General features: G+C 42.6%; 2 protein-coding genes across 2 annotated transcripts; both read right to left on the minus strand.

Moving 5' to 3' along the window:
* Positions 1-114: 114 nt before the first annotated feature.
* On the minus strand, positions 115-6740 carry nots (nothepsin). Its single transcript, XM_086201437.1, has 9 exons — positions 6636-6740; positions 5546-5726; positions 5194-5311; positions 4679-4797; positions 2673-2872; positions 2027-2152; positions 1204-1348; positions 513-611; positions 115-345 (listed from the first exon to the last, which is right to left on the minus strand). The coding sequence occupies exons 1-9, from the start codon at positions 6692-6694 to the stop codon at positions 169-171; spliced, it is 1224 nt and encodes a 407-aa protein (XP_086057563.1). The 5' UTR covers positions 6695-6740; the 3' UTR covers positions 115-168.
* An 890-nt stretch (positions 6741-7630) lies between these two features.
* On the minus strand, positions 7631-17244 carry cct2 (chaperonin containing TCP1, subunit 2 (beta)). The gene is made up of 16 exons (XM_086201438.1): positions 17117-17244; positions 16199-16273; positions 16045-16110; positions 12217-12328; positions 12043-12119; positions 11862-11974; positions 10924-11126; positions 10736-10836; positions 10060-10187; positions 9427-9530; positions 9108-9227; positions 8898-9026; positions 8379-8482; positions 8130-8229; positions 7909-8050; positions 7631-7833 (listed from the first exon to the last, which is right to left on the minus strand). Exons 1-16 carry the CDS (start codon positions 17222-17224, stop codon positions 7803-7805), a joined length of 1713 nt encoding a protein of 570 aa, XP_086057564.1. The 5' UTR covers positions 17225-17244; the 3' UTR covers positions 7631-7802.
* Positions 17245-18307: the final 1063 nt, after the last annotated feature.

Here is an 18307-nt window from a genome sequence, read left to right on the forward strand (position 1 = left end):
TTAGATGGGCCACTGCCTGGCAGGAAAACCTTGCAGCTTAGGAATGAAGCAGCTGGCAAATGGCTAATGAATGATACTATGTTGGTGCCTCTAAAATAATGACAAAAGCCTGGTTAAGTCTTTTAATTGACATGTTTATTGATCAGATAGCTGTCAGACTTTGAGATGTCAGTGTTTGGTCGGATGCCTAGCAGGTGCAAACCCAATCCGGTCCTGTCCTCTATCGAAGATGCTGTAATACTCTGTCAGAAATACATCTCCCAGAATCCACAGTGGGCCTTCAGGGGAAATGATGTCCACGGCCTGAAAACCGCTGAAACACAACTCCCTGTCCCCAAGAATCTCCTGAAGTTAAATACGGTGACATGTTTTGAGATATTTAATTGCAAGGTGTGTATTCATGTACAAGTTTGTCAAGTAAGCCATGGAAAAAAATCAGGGTGGAAGTATACGACAAACATTTGTAAAGAGTTGTTGAAAAAGACAAAAGATGAACAGAAAGACAAACTCACCTTCCTAACATACTGCTCAGCAGTTAGCATGTACTCGATTCCTCCAAGGACAAAAGTCACATGAGGCAAACTGGACAGTCTGACACAGTCGATAAGAAACTGCAAACCACACAAGAAGCTCAAATTGAAATCAAGTCATATCAACTGTGTATTTCTGCTCTCGGATTTTCCTCTTTTAAGTATTCCCGAGAATAGGAGTTCTCTAAAAGGGGTTCCTTGGACCCCCCAGGATTTATTTACTATTATTTACCTTTTTTAAGGCTGATAATAAAATGCTTGTGAAAGCCTTTATATAGAATAAACCTGACACAGGACTGCTGATCTGGCCTTTAAGTATATATAAAATCAATCAACCAAGCAAATTCAATGGGAAAAGAATGTTAAGCAAACAGGAATTTGCTCGTAATGTTTTCTGTTTAAAATGTCCATAAGGTATTTTAAAACATACAAAGGAAAAATGTCTGTGGTTATGAAGTAAATTACATTCCTAGTGTCAAAACAGAGATGCTGGATCAAATAATTAGCTTTTGAATGCTTGTGAAATTGAGAAAAAGTCACTTAACATTAAGGTCCTTACGGAGCAAAATTACTTTAAATGCCAGTCAGCAAGGGGATCCAGAAAATGAAAAGTAAAACTTCCACTCTGCAAACGTTCACAAATAACCTTGCAGATAGAATAATTTCTTCTAACCTCTCCAATGTTTGTGGGTGTGGCTCCAATCAACTGCTGTAGGCTAAGGATGTCATTGGTAGGTCCGGCAATGAGGGAGGTTCCTGTATCAACAATTGCCTGGCAACCATGAGGACAAAAGGAGCTCACGCCCTGAACCGCCACACTGAAACACACCCAAAAATGACACTGTGTCTTCATGTGAGGACATGTTGCTGGTTCATGTCATATAATCGTTTTGTTTTAGCAACCAAATAATAGTTTGCAAATGGTCAGGGCATGTTGACTAAGTCAATTAATGAATAATGCACTTTTGTACTGATATTTGAAGTGGGACAACTGATTTTAACAAGAAGGCGTGGCTATGCATTATCTCATTTGTGTGACTGTCAATCTGGACACAGACAATGCAGTTGCTAACTGCTTACAGTCAGCATTGCTCTGACTGAGTGGCTAAAAGAAGATAAGGCCAGAAATACATGAGGTCTGTCTGTGATTAATGTGAGTTCAGTGTTGTTGGCCTCAGTTATCATAAGAGTGAATTGTAGCAGCTGTACTGACCACGTTTATTGTGTGACTAAAGCAAACTACAGCAAAAAGTGTCAAATTCCTAAGAGTGTTTTGTGTCTTTTAGCTAATGAGTTGTTCTGTTTTGCACTGAGTATTAAAAGCTGTCGTCTAATTCTTGGGAGCAGCACCACAAGTCCACTGATTCTGCAGAGAGCAATGGTGCCTGCCATTCTCCTCTTCCACAAGTCACGACACCATTAAAATGATCTCAATACTGTTAGTTTTGTGTAAAGTATTTCATAGCCTTGCTTTAAATGCAATTAAAAGACAAAACCTGTCCATCTTTATCTGCCAGTATCCTTTAGCAGTGACAGGGATCCAGTTGATTTGTCCACTGTACAATGCTTCATCTGTTCCACCAAGCAACAGCTCGCCCTCTGGGTTGCTGCTACTTTTTTTCCTGCAGGAAAATGACAGAAGGATGCAAAAGCCTCATTACCGTTAAATTAAAGGTATTCTCATTTTCTTTGAGTCAAGGACACTAAGCATTCTCATATGTAACAACTGGTTACTGAAGGCCCCCCCCCAACTTCTGAACCTTTTAGTGACTAACTTTTGTGAATTTCCAACATCAGGAAAAATATCTAAAATAAAATAGTTAACCTGCAATTTTTTCTAAAGCGCTATTCAAATGAGGTTCAGTTAATGGTTATTTGTGGTGCACTTCTTGTCTCAATCAAAGCCATAGCTCTTGACCTTTGACTCATGGCTTGAGACCTAATACTTTCATGGAAAAACACAAAAACCTCCAGGAAACTTTTTGAAACACCCTGAAAACAATGCAGCCTTCCCAAATTCTTTAAATGTCCCCAATCTGGGAACTTCCTTGAGGACCCATGGAAAACATGATCTTAAGTTTGTTTAGGAAAATTGGGAACAATGTTTTTACTGGTGCCTTTAGGAAAGAACATATCTCACACCTGCTGAGATAGAAGGAGAAGACCGGCTCCTCTACCGTTTTCTGCACCATCATGTTGTCAAAAACAGGGTTTCCGAGAATTTCTGCCAGGGAGGGGTAACCCATCCCCAGAACACCATCAAACCTTGCCATAACAAATGTAGCACCAGGCTCATACACTGACTCCCCAAACTCCTGATTCAGGACAGTCAAACCTCCAACCTGGAACAGAAGACAGCTGCTTATAATTGAGAAAAAGCACATTCTTAATGAACAAAAATCTAAATTTCACATCACCTATGTAGTTTTTCTTTTAACAATGTGAACTAGAATAAGTATTTCGTATGGATGTGTGATGCTCTACATAGGTCTCAATAGATAAACAATGAATGAACACATCCAATTCATAATATCTTTTTTTTAAAACACTGTGACCACACCCTATATTATCATTCTAATTTATGCTTCACATTGGTGGTTATGTAAGGGAAATTTTGGGGCATCTGCACCCTACTTTGATAGCCTTACAGCAAAGATAAAGATAGTAGAAAATAGGATGTTTTTCCAAGTACAAAACACCACTCAGTGACTTTAAAGTGGCTACAATATGTGATGTTATAATGTTGTTAAAGGAATATGTTGCTTTGTCCAGCGACTTTCAGTTCAATTTCAGTTGGCCAACAACCATCTCACTATTTAGGTCGGCTCTCATGGCCCCAGTAGTGATGTTTTCAGACACATCAAAGAAGACAGTGACATTGAATTTAGATTCATCAGGTGCACAGAAACACAACTCTAAATGAATTAAATGTTGCAACACCACAGTTGGGAATATGCAGCGCTCTTAGTGTTGTGTTCTTGTGTTGAAAGCTTGATTCTGTGGCAATAGAGAACAGCAGGGATGAGATACTGTTGAAGTCCAACAGGAAGTGATCATGTCAGGGGTGTGGTGTGTTTGTAGTCCAGCTTGAAGTGATCATGTCAGGGGTGTGGTGTGTTTGTAGTCCAACAGGAAGTGATCATGTCAGGGGTGTGGTGTGTTTGTAGTCCAGCTTGAAGTGATCATGTCAGGGGTGTGGTGTGTTTGTAGTCCAGCTTGAAGTGATCATGTCAGGGGTGTGGTGTGTTTGTAGTCCAGCTTGAAGTGATCATGTCAGGGGTGTGGTGTGTTTGTAGTCCAACAGGAAGTGATCATGTCAGGGGTGTGGTGTGTTTGTAGTCCAGCTTGAAGTGATCATGTCAGGGGTGTGGTGTGTTTGTAGTCCAACAGGAAGTGATCATGTCAGGGGTGTGGTGTGTTTGTAGTCCAGCTTGAAGTGATCATGTCAGGGGTGTGGTGTGTTTGTAGTCCAACAGGAAGTGATCATGTCAGGGGTGTGGTGTGTTTGTAGTCCAACAGGAAGTGATCATGTCAGGGGTGTGGTGTGTTTGTAGTCCAGCTTGAAGTGATCATGTCAGGGGTGTGGTGTGTTTGTAGTCCAACAGGAAGTGATCATGTCAGGGGTGTGGTGTGTTTGTAGTCCAACAGGAAGTGATCATGTCAGGGGTGTGGTGTGTTTGTAGTCCAGCTTGAAGTGATCATGTCAGGGGTGTGGTGTGTTTGTAGTCCAGCTTGAAGTGATCATGTCAGGGGTGTGGTGTGTTTGTAGTCCAACAGGAAGTGATCATGTCAGGGGTGTGGTGTGTTTGTAGTCCAACAGGAAGTGATCATGTCAGGGGTGTGGTGTGTTTGTAGTCCAACAGGAAGTGATCATGTCAGGGGTGTGGTGTGTTTGTAGTCCAACAGGAAGTGATCATGTCAGGGGTGTGGTGTGTTTGTAGTCCAACAGGAAGTGATCATGTCAGGGGTGTGGTGTGTTTGTAGTCCAACAGGAAGTGATCATCTCTGTGGTCCCCTATGCAACAAAAACCAATGAGATTTTTCAATTTGATTTTGGATTATTGCAGAAAATCAGGATGTATGTTCCATGTCAAAAATTTAACAGCTTTGTTAACCAGGCCAATAGAACAGAAAAGAACAGAACAGACCTTTAGTGTGTCTCTTGCCATGACTCCAAGCAAGTGTCCAGATCCATAGTTAATACCAAACATCCGACCATCCTGACGAAATGAAGTGGACTCAAATGCCCTGAAACGCCTGTGCAACCCTGACAACTCACGCATGCACACACATACACACACACACACGCACGCATGCACACAACCAAGCACACCATGAACTTCTTATCACAGTCAGGAGCACCACACTTGGGTCAAGCTGCTCTGACCGTTAAATACGACTCTCACAAATACTGATACACACTCAGACATGTTTGTGTTTCCTAAAGTTCATTATGTTGTGAAGCTTTCATGCATAATGCAAGAGCTTCTTCATCACATCATCAAAAACAGCACTTGGTAGAAATTTGTTGTGTCAAAATAAAAATGAGCTTTACACCATGGATGAATATTAACCAGTCAAAGGTTTTGGAACTTTGTTCTATTTTTTAACTAATAGGTTCTATGGCCAAATATCCAGTATTGTGGTGTGTGCTGTGTGGTACCGCAGGCCTGGCTGACACAGTAGGATGATGGTACCCAGAGGTCAGCTGAACCGGTGTCAAACACCACAGAGAAGTTCTGCTCCGGAGACCCCAGACTGATTTCACCATAATACTGAGCCTGACAGACAGACAGACAGACATGGTTAGAGGATAACAAAATTGTGGCTTGTTATATGAACAAAAAAATCTTTAATATATTAAGTGCACCTTCACTATCAGACACCTGTCCCGCCCATAAAAGAATGATGCAATATTTTTAGTGAAAATCAACTTGAATTTTAAAAAAGTATGAAGGAATTTTTTTCAAGCTATTATATGTAATAATTAAAATTTCTTCTATTGTCATTCTTACATCCATGAAGTTGTAGATCTTCTCAGCAGAGTGTCCCAGGCGCAGTGACAGTGTTCCGGGCGGGAAGCACTGAGCATAACGGCGGCTGAATGTGTCAGGGTGGTGATCCTTCAGGAAGTCCTGCAGAAGGTTGTCAGCTCGTAGCTGCGAGCGAATTGAAGGCACTCGCCTCAGAGGAACCCTGCAGGTTCACAATTAACCTTATTGATCCCATCCATGTTCTTCCTCTTCTGCCTATCCCAGCAGCCTTCCCCCTGGACAGGTCACCAGTCCATGTGAGTCCAGTCAGAGTCTGGATTAACCTGGTCCCCTCTTTATGTCTTTGGACTGTGGAGGAAGCTGGAGTACCAGAGAGAACCCAGCAGGAACAGGGAGAACATGGAGACTGACCCAGAAAGACCCCGTGCTGCAGCCGGGGCTCCACCCACAACCTTCTTGCTGGGGGCCACAGGGAGGACCACTGCTCCACTGGGCCGCCCCCCCTTACTGATCCCATTATGGGAAAATTCACACTTCACAACTTTCAGGAGACAAACTCTGCATTTTCTCAACAGTAAATCATGATTTTCAGATCCTGAGCAGAATTTCATTTAAAATTAAGTAAAAGTCAAACGTAACTTGGGATGTGAGTCTGATGTAAATATTTTTAACCTTTGTGCTCCTGGGGGTACAAAGATCTGTTGCATTAAAAAAAAAGATCACAATTTTTCTGAGTAAATGAAAAACAATTTTCATGAATAATGGAGGATTTCAACCCTCACTAAGAAAGTGGGATTTTTTTCTGAGGTGAAGGAAATTCAATTGTATATTTCATATATAAATTCCTCCCTGAATCATTAACTGTTTATCCAAAGTTATGAATGTTATATTTCAGTCGTTACAGGGCCCCATAATCAATATTGATGCTGGTTAAAAAGCATATTCACACAGACAAGATATCAATGTGCAACTGAAATATGGTGCATCTCTACAATGAGGAAACCATAGTTCCGATTAACTTGTCCAAGTATACACAATTTTTTGTCTCATGTCCAGGAACTTGGAACATGGTGATCAGGTGAATCACATGAACTCAAGCGTATTTTCCTACCTGAGCAGTGCTGAGCTCATCCATGTCCACAACAGAACCACCACCAGGATTCTCAACATGGCCACTCCTTTGAGTGCAGGCTGGAGGAGTGCGGGGACTTTATCAAGATGCACTTCTGCTCTGATTGGCTCAAAAAATCCCACCCTTAAAACTCCTCATCTATATAATTGAGTATACTACAACAGAAACCCATAAGCAGTACATTTCAAAAAACACACTACATAAATTGTAAAATTTTATGTATTCCAATATATTTCTGGTTTATTTTTTAATGGGTTTTGTTTTGGAACTTTGTAGGTATAAGAAAGCAGAAGCATCAGTGCATTTATGACCCTTTAAATGTTCTGTCCTTTTAATGCTCATTTTCCCTTGAAAAATCAAACAAAAGCAACAAAAAACTCCAAAAGATCAAACAAATTAGGTCAGATTTGACTCATTTGGACAAATATTCTAGGTAAAGTTACATCTAATGAACATAAGTGGGACAGCAAGTCAAAGCACTTCTCTGGAGGTCAATGGACTACAAAAGGATCAAAATAAGTCAGAATTCTTTAACATAACTAAAGCAGAAGATTCACGTCTAGAAGTTTTAGCAGTTAATGCTCCATGGGTTGTGTGTGATTAGGCAACTGTGTGTGTTGACCGTCGGTGACGCTGACCTGCAGAAGCAAACAACTTCAACTACAGATTGAAGGAAAATTACCTTCATGAACTGTGCATTCAATTCTTGGTAGGGAGACAGTTGTAATACTTGGATTTCATGTTCTAATCATGCACAGCATGTTACTAAAAGTTAATCAGTGAAAAAGAAGACATCAATGTAACATCCTCAAATAGTGAGTAACTCCACAGCCTCTCATGAATTTAGTTTGACTCTCTCCAGAACTTAATGAGTTCCATTTACCAGAATAATGTGGATCAAGAACGCTGGAGAACCACTTTCAGAAGAGAAAAGAAATCTTACGAAAGTAAAAAAAAAGCAAAAAAATCCCACATCAGGATTGGTCATTTATTTCAGTAAACAAAAACAAACAACATCCAAACTTTCCTAACAGTGCTGACTAGCATTAGCTGGAGCCTAGCTAGCATTAGCCACAGTGAGACTAAAACAAAAACATTGGGAGGTGATAAATAAAGTGATCCATCCCTCATCATCATCATCTTCCTTTAGCAGGGGTGATGGTCAGGAACCCTCTTCCTGAAAACAAGTAAAATATATGTTTTAAAAAGCATTTCCTCCAAATATATCAGGTCGGTTCGGAGGAAAACTGACCTGGGAGCAGCTTTGATGATGTTGTCAACCCTCAGGATCATCTCAGCTGCTTCAGAGGCACTCAGTAGCACCTGGCGCTTCACCTGGAAGGACTCTGTGATCCCCAGGTCTGCCATGTTGCCCACAGACCCCTCCCACATGTCTGCAGGCAAACACACATGTGAGCTGAGCTGGTAAAACTGCAAAGTTCTGGCAATGATTTACAAAAACGAGTCACTCACTTAGGCCAAAGGTGGTCTTGTTCTCCTGGTGGGCAGCTCGTAGTTGTGACACCAGATCGGCACTGTCATAGCCAGCATTGTCAGCGATGATGGTGGGAAGCTTGAAGAGGAAACCCCAAGAAAGGTGAGTTCAAACTCAATGTTTGGAGGTTGCATGAGGAACATACAGAAACTACGAACAGCACTGAAGGCATCTCTGCTCCCTCTAATGTGAGCAGAAGAGGAAACGACAGACAGATGTGTTCCTACCATCCTCAGAGCCTTGGAGAATGACTCCATGGCAACTGCCTCCTTCCCTGGTGTCCTATTGGCCAGATCAGTAACCACTTTTGCCATAAGCATCTCGGAGCAGCCTGACAAGACAACACGAGAGCAGATGCAGGTATGGAGGTGACTAGTACCACTATAAAAGATGTTTTCTACTACCCAGCGAGAGCAACTTGACTTGCATCAAGACATCTGGTTCCATGGCTCCTGTTTTAATTTACTTGATGGTGAGGCTACCCTGACTGAAAAGTGCCAATCAAGGCAGAGGTGGGCAATGTCTCCTTAACTCAGCATTTTTTCTGATTTAAAAAAAAGTGATTTTCAAGGGTAAAATCTATTTGATTTCTGTCATTTCTTTAGTATCAATGGTATATTTTAGGTTGTTCTCACTCCTGTTTGGTGAGTCTTTTCATTCAATAAAACAAACAATGACTGGTAATGGTCCTGGTTAGGTGGCATTAACCTCGCCTCATCTGTTCTGCTATGCAACACCAAGCGTACCTCCTCCATAGACAGTTCGCGGCTCCTTCACAGTCTGGGACAACACACACAGGGCGTCGTGCAGTGAGCGCTCTGCCTCGTCCAGAATCTGCTGTGTCGCTCCACGTAAGACGATGGTACACGCCTCACCTGAGGGGGCAACAAGGTTGAGTGAGGTCAAAAGTCAAAGACTCACTGACAAGTACATGCTCGTGTGTTAAGAGTGCGTACCCATGGCAACTCCAGAGAAGTGGATGAGCGTGTCCTCGCCGATCATCACCTCCTCGATCAGCTTGCAGTGGCCGAGCTTCACCAATTCGGGGTGGTCAAAAGTGGAGGTGATCTCGCCACCTTATAACACACGTTATAACCCTCATGCGGAGCCACCTTTAATATTCATTCATTCATTTATATAAGCCATCTTTAACCATCAAAACTAATTAACCAACCCTAAAAACACCTTGACTCTAAAGAAAACATTTTAAAAATCTGGGACCAGCAAGCACAGGGGTCCCCATAAAACCAGGAAAATAAGAACGCATGTACATACCAGTGACAAGAGCAAGACGCTCAACACCAGTGAAGTCGGCGTGCTCTATCGCCATGATGCCAGCCTGAGCAAACAACTGCTCTGGATAGTTATAGATCAACTGCCTATCGACATGAAAGAAAGAAGTAGTAGTTTAGTTGGTTTCCAGAGATGGAGAAAACCACACCCACAGAAGTATGCCAACCAATAGTTCCAAGGCAAAGGATGAACAGTGGCGCCCCCATGTGAAACACGCCAGTTTTACTGAAATCTCACTTTTCAGAGCCAGACTACAATCCCTACATTAAGTTCTGGACATGCTCCGTAGCTTGTGACCCTGGGGCGTATCAAAGTAGAAACAAGCAATGTCTGGAAATATGAAGACACAAATATCCACTTTTCTGTAACAGACTGATTTGAAGTTACTGTTCAGAAGCAGCGCCAATGTGGATATGTGCGACGGACATACTTCCATCCATACATGGATTCTTCCTCATTCATCCACACTGAGCCAACTGTGACAGGAAATTCTGGGTGAATACAATCAGGACATTTCAACATGGTGAGGGAACCCTGGCTCTTAGTGTGACCTAGGGGGAAGATAAAGTTAACACAGGCAATTATTAAAAGAGACCCGCATGTCTGTGTGTGCACCTATTAATGAAGCAGTTGATTCCATGTTTCAAGATTCGGTCGACCTTCTCCTTCATCTTCTCCTTCTCTGCCAGTTCAATCTCTGCAACCTTCGCCATTGAGTCAACACGAACCCTGGAGCCAAAGATCTGAAGCACATAAACCAGCCTCTTCAGCAGAGCTTTCATAATCCAAAAACATATTTTAATTTGGAAAATCAATGTGGTCTAAGGTCTAAAAGTCTTATATATAACCATTACAACTCAAAACCTGAAAATCAAGAAGGTCAAAGGTTATCAACCCTTCGAGGGGTTGAGCAAAAGTAGTGGAGGAGTCCTGAGGACTGAGTGGGGACAGCAGGGTATTCCATGCATGGGGGTCTAAACAGTTTAAATATACAGCACAGAGCAGTTAGCTTGGCAACCAAAAGATTCTCTGAGTAGCCAACAGAATCTTTTTAATTTTTCAGAATAAAACTCTGAAAAACAGTTCAGACAAAACTAAAATGGTAAGAAAGTGAAGCTGCTTCAGTTACGAATGACAGATCACTGCACTGGTAGCGACTAGGTAGCTGCTCAAGGGCCAGGCCGGACAAAACAGACCAAATAAAAAGAAAAAGATGTGAGCAGCTGACAAGTCACGCCGCCCCTAAATGACCATCACCAGTCTTGTTATGTTGCTATAAATGTGTGCTAACCTTGATCTTGTCCGTGTCCATACCCGTGTTGGCAATGAGGATGTTCGCGTTCTCTAACCTTTTCGGCTGATTCACACCGATCTTCTTGTCCAGCAGGAAACCTGCAGGCATTCAAAGCCACATGATATTTCAGCAGCCAATGAGACAGGAGAGATCAGCCAGGTGGCGAAGACATCATACGGCTTCACCTTCATCCAGGTAGGAGTCTGTGAGGCTGCCTCCCAGCTTCTTGATGACATGGATAGCCTCTAGGTTGCCGGAGCCCTTCAGGCGCATGACAGCGTTGACGGCCAGCTGGGCAAAGTGATCTTTGTGGTGAGTCAGCAGTTTGGACGACAACGTGGTGCGGGCAATGTTCAGCAAATCCTCCTGGAAACGAGCTGGGTCGTTGCTATGGAGACCGAGAGGACATGGAGGATGCTGGATGCAGGTTCCTCTTACTAGCAGATTTTTAACAGAACTGATGAGACGACAACTCAAAATTGTGTCAGGTTGAACCTGTCTGGGTTCCATTTGTATGACATCACTCAGATCCTCAGTGACGATACTCAGCACACTGGTGGTCACAGGATAAACACAAAGTATTTTTGTCTACTTCAGCCAGACTTTTCATGGCTAGAACAAAATGTTGATAAATACAGCAGAAAAAATGGTTTCAAAAGAGGCTTTATCATAAAATAACATGTCTGCAGAAAAATAAGGAAGAAAGGGAAGAACTCTGATTAGATAGAATGTGGAAAATGCTGCTCACGTGAAAAGAACCAGGGCACCAGAGACAACCTACATGAGTCTATTTTACAATGATAACACTGACAGTCGGGCCTGGGAAGGCTGTAAGAAAATTGCAAAACATCACTTTGTTTGTTTTATCACAACCATATTTGGTTTGCAGTCCAGAGTATTAGTCACAATGCTAGCAAACGTCACGTGATGATTTAACGGGTTATTTTGATGTTGTAGAAATCCAGTGGTGGCAAGTTTCTGACAGTATCACACAGCATTTTTCAATAGAGGCATTGCCAACATTTTGAGTCAATCACACTTACACTTCAAGAAATGTGGACATATAGAACACCTCACCTAACTGTGCAACACCGAATAAAACGGTCACTGAGTGTTGTATCACCTGTGATCCACAGCCGCCTCCTTAAGAGCCTCTCTGGCCACCTGCGTCGCCTTCCTCCAGCCAGATATGATGGTCTGAGGGTGAATCTTCTTCGCAATCAGAAGCTCCGCCTCCTGCCAAGACACCAGAGCTTACAAGGCTGTAACGTCTATTCATGCTTGCGATGGTAAAAGGGCTTTACCCGCAGCAACTCGGCAGCCAGAACAGTAACAGACGTGGTTCCATCTCCAACCTCATCGTCCTGAACCTTTGACATGTCTGGAGGTACACAAACATCAACATGTCCAAAGATTTCACATTCAAGTATTTCATACCACCTATAAACGGGTCACTAATGTCCAGCAGCTTCACTCACCAACCAGAACTTTGGCAGCGGGGTTATCGACTCCAATGGCCTTCAAGATGGTGGCTCCATCATTGGTCACTGTCACCGTGCTGCCTTTCCCGCCGCTCAACAAGATCTTATCCTGGTAAACCAGGAGAACCCATCTCAATAGATCTTACTAGAATAATGTACAGCAGCTTTGGGTTCTAGGAAAAGCGTTTTATGAATGGGATAACGTGTTCTAATTAAAGATTTGGGACCTCCTCAAAAGGATTTCCTCCTTTTAAATATTAGAGCTTTGACTGAATAATAGAGCATTTAGCAAAAGTAACTTTCATTATTGGTATTTTCAATTGGGACTTCACGACCCGCCATCATGTTGTAATATGTTTTTATCAGTATTTACAGTTTTCGTTTTTGGGGGGTTTTTGCCAGAGACTTTCCTTCTCAGCCCCACTTAAAGGTGGACCCACCACAAAAGAGTACTCCCGAAGGGTCACATATAAGTGCAGTAATTATACTCCTGAAGGGTCACATAGTGTGGTAACAGTAGGGGCAGGTACCGAACTTCGGTGCTTTAATACCAAATTGCACCGACCAAAATGCCTCGGTACTACCAGGTAACGAAAATATCTGTGTTTTTCGATGCCAATTTTCGGTACTTGCGAGATAAAAAGCGAAGTTCTGATAATACTGCCGGTGGCGACTCTGGCAACGAGTGGCCTAGGATGGTAGAGGAAGGCCCCGCCTTACTCTCTCTCTCTGAATGGCTTCCCCTGATATCCTAACTGCCAATGAGAGGCAGAGAAGGGCGGTTCGTGACTTCACCATCCAATGAACATTATACTTTGCTTCCAGTAACACGTGTTACACGTGTGTGTGTGTGTTTTGTTACCTGCATGTGTGTGAGAGAGACGCAAGAGACAGTAAGATAAGAAATGCCCCCGCAGTCAAAGTGTGGCTCCATTTTATTAGAATCGACGCCAATAGAGCGCGATGCAATATCTGCAAAAAGGACGTCTTGGCAAAAGACGGCAACACGTCAAATTTAATGAAGCACCTGAACGTGCACGGGAGAGCAGAACGTTGCACGGTGTCTGATGTTACGAAGGGCAGGCCGCAGCCTTCCTCATCCCAGCCTTCTAGTCCTCCTGTCATGGATATGCCTCTTTAGATATCTCTACTGCCAGAGGAATCCTCCTTAGCCAAGAAAACAGACGATGGGGCGGCCGCCATGTCGGGGACGTCTTCAACAGGTGAGCTAACTTTAAGATAACACAAGTGATTCGGCGTATCCATCGAGTCGGCCAGTGGCTGCTGCTGTTCATCCTGTTGTGAGGAGAACTTCTTACTAGCTTACTTACACTAATTTTTAGGGCCTGAGCCAGAAGGTACTTGTGGCGAAGACCCTATTATGTTTGCTCGGCAGAGCAACACATTAGCAGCACTAAAAACACTAAAAACACACACTAAACAGTGTCCCAGGCCCCCCCAACACCCATGAGGCAACTGGGCCAGACGGCCCGGAGCCAGTTTTCACATACACACCCATTCAAAACCTGGTATTATACTGTTCTTGCTCTCAATGAGTGCGCGCTATATGCGCATAACGCGCATAATCTAATTTGACCCCCTGAACATGCATGAAATTCGCTGAAATTCGGCACAATCGTTCGGTATGTCTCAACATTCACTAATCAAAAACAAAAACGCCACAAAAGTCTATAGCGCCACCTAGGGAGCCACACAAAAAAAAGATAATTTTTTTTAATTTCGCGCGCTATAACTCCTCACACAAAACTCCCACAAACATGGGACCAACACCGTTGGACTCGTCTCATCAAGACGAACAATTCTTACACTCTGACCCCTCACCTATCTCCAACAGAATGTCCACAAATTGGACAAAACTGTCAAAATCAGGACTTTTTTTACTCCCCGAACAAAATCTATCTCCTCCTAAACCGTAAATGCCAGGGCTTCCAAACTTTCACACATTACTCTCCCAACTGTGCTGATTAAAAGTTCAGTAAGAATAATATACCACGCGCTCGGTTCCCATTTTATAAGCCGTCAAAGTCGGGGAGACACGTTTCACGCTTACAATGGAAGTCAATGGGGAGGCCGTGTCCTCTCATGGTACATACTCTTGAACAAATGCTTCTCACGTCTATACCATACATCGCACAGCTTTTAAAAACATATCACTGTATTCCTGACAAAAATCCCTACAAAAATATGGTATTTTGTGTTACTTTCGACCAACGTAGGCCGAGTTATTCAGCTTTTACACACTACATTTCTCTTAATCCTCCACTCTCGCACAGATCAAAGAAAGTGCAGCGGGGGAGGGGCTCTTAAAGGCCCAGCTGGCAGCTCTGCTCTCAGCTCTGCTCTCAGCTCTGACAGAGATGGCAGAGATTTGTTTACTGTAGTCATGGAAACCACAATTGGCGCTTCTCTGCCCTCATGTACATACTCTCAAACAAACACTTGTAGCTTCTAAACTAAAACACTCACACCTTCAGAAAACACACCATTGAATTCCTGAGAAAAAACTCTACGAACTGATGTCTTTACATTACACTTTTGACCAACATATGCAGAGTTATGACTGTGTTTGTCAGTAAAACTGCCAAATCCTCCTCTGCTCTCCACTCTGACAGAGATGGCAGAGAGCGAGCAGAGAAGGGAGGGGCTCTTAAAGGGCCGGCTCTCAGCTCTGCAGTCACACTGTGCAGCGCACTGAGGCTCGTATCTCCTCAACTACAAGGCCTAGGGATTTGCCGATTACACCGTTGGATTGGGGCCGGTGTCAAGGACTCAGCCGTAGGCCGCGCGGGGGCTCAGGCCCTAACAACGCTGCTTGCAGCTTTAATTTCAATTAAATTGTTACCGGAAAAAGTACCGAACCAGATCTGGCACCGAAATCAAGGTACCAGTACCGAAAATTTTTGAAAGGTACCCAGACCTAGGTAACAGTACTCCTGAAGGGTCACATATTGTGCAGTAACAGTACTCCCTAAGGGTCACATAGTGTGGTAACAGTACTCCTGAAGGGTCACATATAGTGCAGTAATAATACTCCTGAAGGGTCACATAGTGTGGTAACAGTACTCCTGAAGAATCACATATAGTGCGGTAACAGTACTCCTGAAGGGTCACATAGTGTGGTAACAGTACATACAGTGTATATATAACTACAGAAATGCTGGCTGTGCTGGAGCTTCGGAAATATTAAATATATTAAATACCCTAACCCTAACGGTAACATTGCAGTCAAGATGCTGAGGTAACATAATCCCAAAGTACATTTTTAAAATGAGAAATAAATGTTAAATATTCTTAAGAAATGTTTATGCAGCACTCACAACTAAGCAGTAACTAACTTTATGATGGACCTTTACTCCGAAGGGTTAACATCTGATTTAGACTTGGGTGTCAAAACCTCCAACCTAACAGACAGGAATCACATGACGGACAAACACGTTGGAGGGGTGGACAGCAGCCTACTTCAGTCTGCCATCCTTTTTTCAAATTACTACAAAATGTATGACTACATGTATTTTCTAAACTGAATAATGGCCTTAATGATGACCACTGTAAACCAATATGGAAGTTTCGTAATTCACACCACGTAATACCATCCAGCATCTCCTCTTACGACAATAATAATAAAGGTTTACATCAGTGACTCATCGGTGTATCAAAATTAACCTCTTAACAATGACATCACATATTGGTCTTCTAATTTTCTCTTTAATCTTTTTAGTGATGTTCTACACCCTGCCCTTCTAACTAGGATACAAACAACTAAACTTTGTTGAGGAACAACTGCCATGCTTTGAAATGACTCACCATTCCCTTCGGTCCCAGAGTGCTTTTCACCAGATCTCCGATGGCAATGGCGCCTACAAAAGACGACTGCAGAGAACAAAAAACAATTGATCTACCAGAGAAATTGTTTTCTGCACATGAAGTAATAATGAAAATCTGAGATCTACAAACTCACCAGTCTTGCAGTTTCTGCTTTCTCCTCATCAGCTCCATGTTTGAAGATATTGACAGGAGCCATGGACAAGGACGCCTGCAGAGACATCCATTCACAATCCGCATTTTTAGCTGATTAAGAACATATTATTTGAGTAGCAATGCAGTGCTACAAAGACCCCAGCAAATTCATTCTTTTCTCCAGATTAAAACACACCACAACATAGATTGTATTTTACTGACAATCACATGTAAAATAATAAAAACCCCAAAACAATCAAAAACAGCAATTTGTTAAAATTAATAAAGATGATTAATGTTTAAAAGCATATGCCAAATATTTATCTCTGACAAAGGCGAGGACACAATCATTTTCCGAGTACCGTGAACGCAACACTGACCATCCTGGAAACCGCTAGAGGCCTCAGGAAAGTATAAGGTGGACATAACACGGTTTTACAAGTAGAACACAAGTATGTTCGATCATTTCTAGCTGCCCCTGTGATAAACTAACACTAATTATTATTATATTCTTTCAATTCACTGATCCACTTCTTCCTGACACCCACCGATATCTGTTTGACCTAGCGTGCTAATGAGCAGGCCATGTGGCACACATAGAACGTAATTCAATATAGGCTGGCAGGTTAAATTGAAACTCTTTCATAATATTAGCTACAGGAGACAACACAATTGTAATGGATTTAATATTTCGTTCGTTGAGCAGCAGCTGTTAGCTAAGCCACGAAAGCATTCATTCCGCCCATGTGCTCGCCGGGTAGCTCGCCGGGTCGCTAACACGCGCTAGAAGTGACATGAATTGCGTGAAAACAGATCCACGGAGTCGCTGAATATTAAGTCTAATATTTAATGGAATTTTGGCGGAAGGATGGATCACTTTCGTGAGCTTTTAACGAGGGAAATGAATGTCGTAACTCACCATGATGTCTGAGGTTCTGGGCACGCACAGAAGAAGGGCTGGACGGCTTGTGACGCAACTACGTAAAAGCGTGTTGCTGCTTTCAGGGTATTGAAGGAGAAGGCACATCTGCTGCCACCGGCGGTACGTTCATGACGAGCAGCTTGATGACCAGAAGGTTCGAGGCCCTTTTCACGGCTGTACTGGCCAATTCAATAAGAGAACCATTCATACACAGAGCAAACGGAACCTCTTGCACCGAAAACAGCAGAGTTCAAATTACATATTAATGTTACTTACTCAGATTGAAGCGCATCAAAGGAGAAAATTGACCTTGATTTATGGAAAATATGTTGGTTCTCAGGTTTATATGTTGCTCTCTTTCTGGAATTCATTTCGGATTCTTGACTCCCGAGTCTTGATAGATTATTGAATCTACTGGTCAGGACAAGACCAGATTTCTACCAAAACTTGGTTAAAAAAAACCAAAAAACTGGAACGGGACTGTATCATGGTGATAACGCAAGGATGGAAGATTTTTGATGATGTATCACACTTGGTCACTTACTTGAGACTAAAGTCAGAATTGTGAGCCAAAATAAAATGTTCTTGTAAATTTGGTGCCTTTTGTGATGGTTGTTTCACACAACAGCAGCTTTAATTAGAACTGGGTTAGAACTGGGCTGCAAACATGAATGCAGCACCAAAACAATTATGACAACACAAATTAAAAGAAAATTCATGACCACAATTTCTTTGCTCTCCGGATTTGACAGAAATGCCACATAATATTTACACACTGGACAAATAAAACACACCTCTTTATGAACAATTTAATCAATATCTCAATTTTACTGTGATATTCTAATGGTGTTCCACACATACACTAGGGCTTCTTCTGGCCCCGCCTCCGGCCTCTGTGATTGACTGGCAGGACAGGCAGGCAGTAGATGTGCATGGGGAACTTCCTGAAGTAGCTGCTGACCCAGGGCCTGCAAGAGATCAGGATCCTCAGATTTAAAACGAAATCTCAGCAATAACCATCAAATATGTTTCGCAAATGTTCCGGTAGCAGCAGATGATGTTTCTCTGATGCTCATATAAAAATAATATCAAATTATTCAAATGATAAATTATTATTTTTAGATTAGTTGGCGGCCCGGTGGAGCAGTGGTCCTCACTGTGGCCCCCAGCAAGAAGGTTGTGGGTGGA

This window comes from Aulostomus chinensis, chromosome 4 (assembly GCF_037954235.1).
Source record: "Aulostomus chinensis isolate RoL2024-O1b breed Wild chromosome 4, RoL_Achi_v1.0, whole genome shotgun sequence".
Taxonomy (NCBI): Eukaryota; Metazoa; Chordata; class Actinopteri; order Syngnathiformes; family Aulostomidae; genus Aulostomus; species Aulostomus chinensis.

Excerpts from the sequence above, each read along its gene's own strand:
- nots (XM_086201437.1), bottom strand. The coding sequence starts at position 6,694 with ATGTTGAGAATCCTGGTGGTGGTTCTGTTGTGGACATGGATGAGCTCA. Across the intron at positions 1,349-2,026 it reads TGGCAGATAAAGATGGACAG|TGTGGCGGTTCAGGGCGTGA; the intron begins GTTTTGTCTTTT and ends GGTGTGTTTCAG. Across the intron at positions 346-512 it reads CTGAGCAGTATGTTAGGAAG|GAGATTCTTGGGGACAGGGA; the intron begins GTGAGTTTGTCT and ends ATTTAACTTCAG.
- cct2 (XM_086201438.1), bottom strand. The coding sequence starts at position 17,224 with ATGTGCCTTCTCCTTCAATACCCTGAAAGCAGCAACACGCTTTTACGT. Across the intron at positions 11,127-11,861 it reads GAGGCGGCTGTGGATCACAG|CAACGACCCAGCTCGTTTCC; the intron begins GTGATACAACAC and ends CGGTCTCCATAG. Across the intron at positions 9,228-9,426 it reads GCGTCTTGCTCTTGTCACTG|GTGGCGAGATCACCTCCACT; the intron begins GTATGTACATGC and ends GTGTGTTATAAG.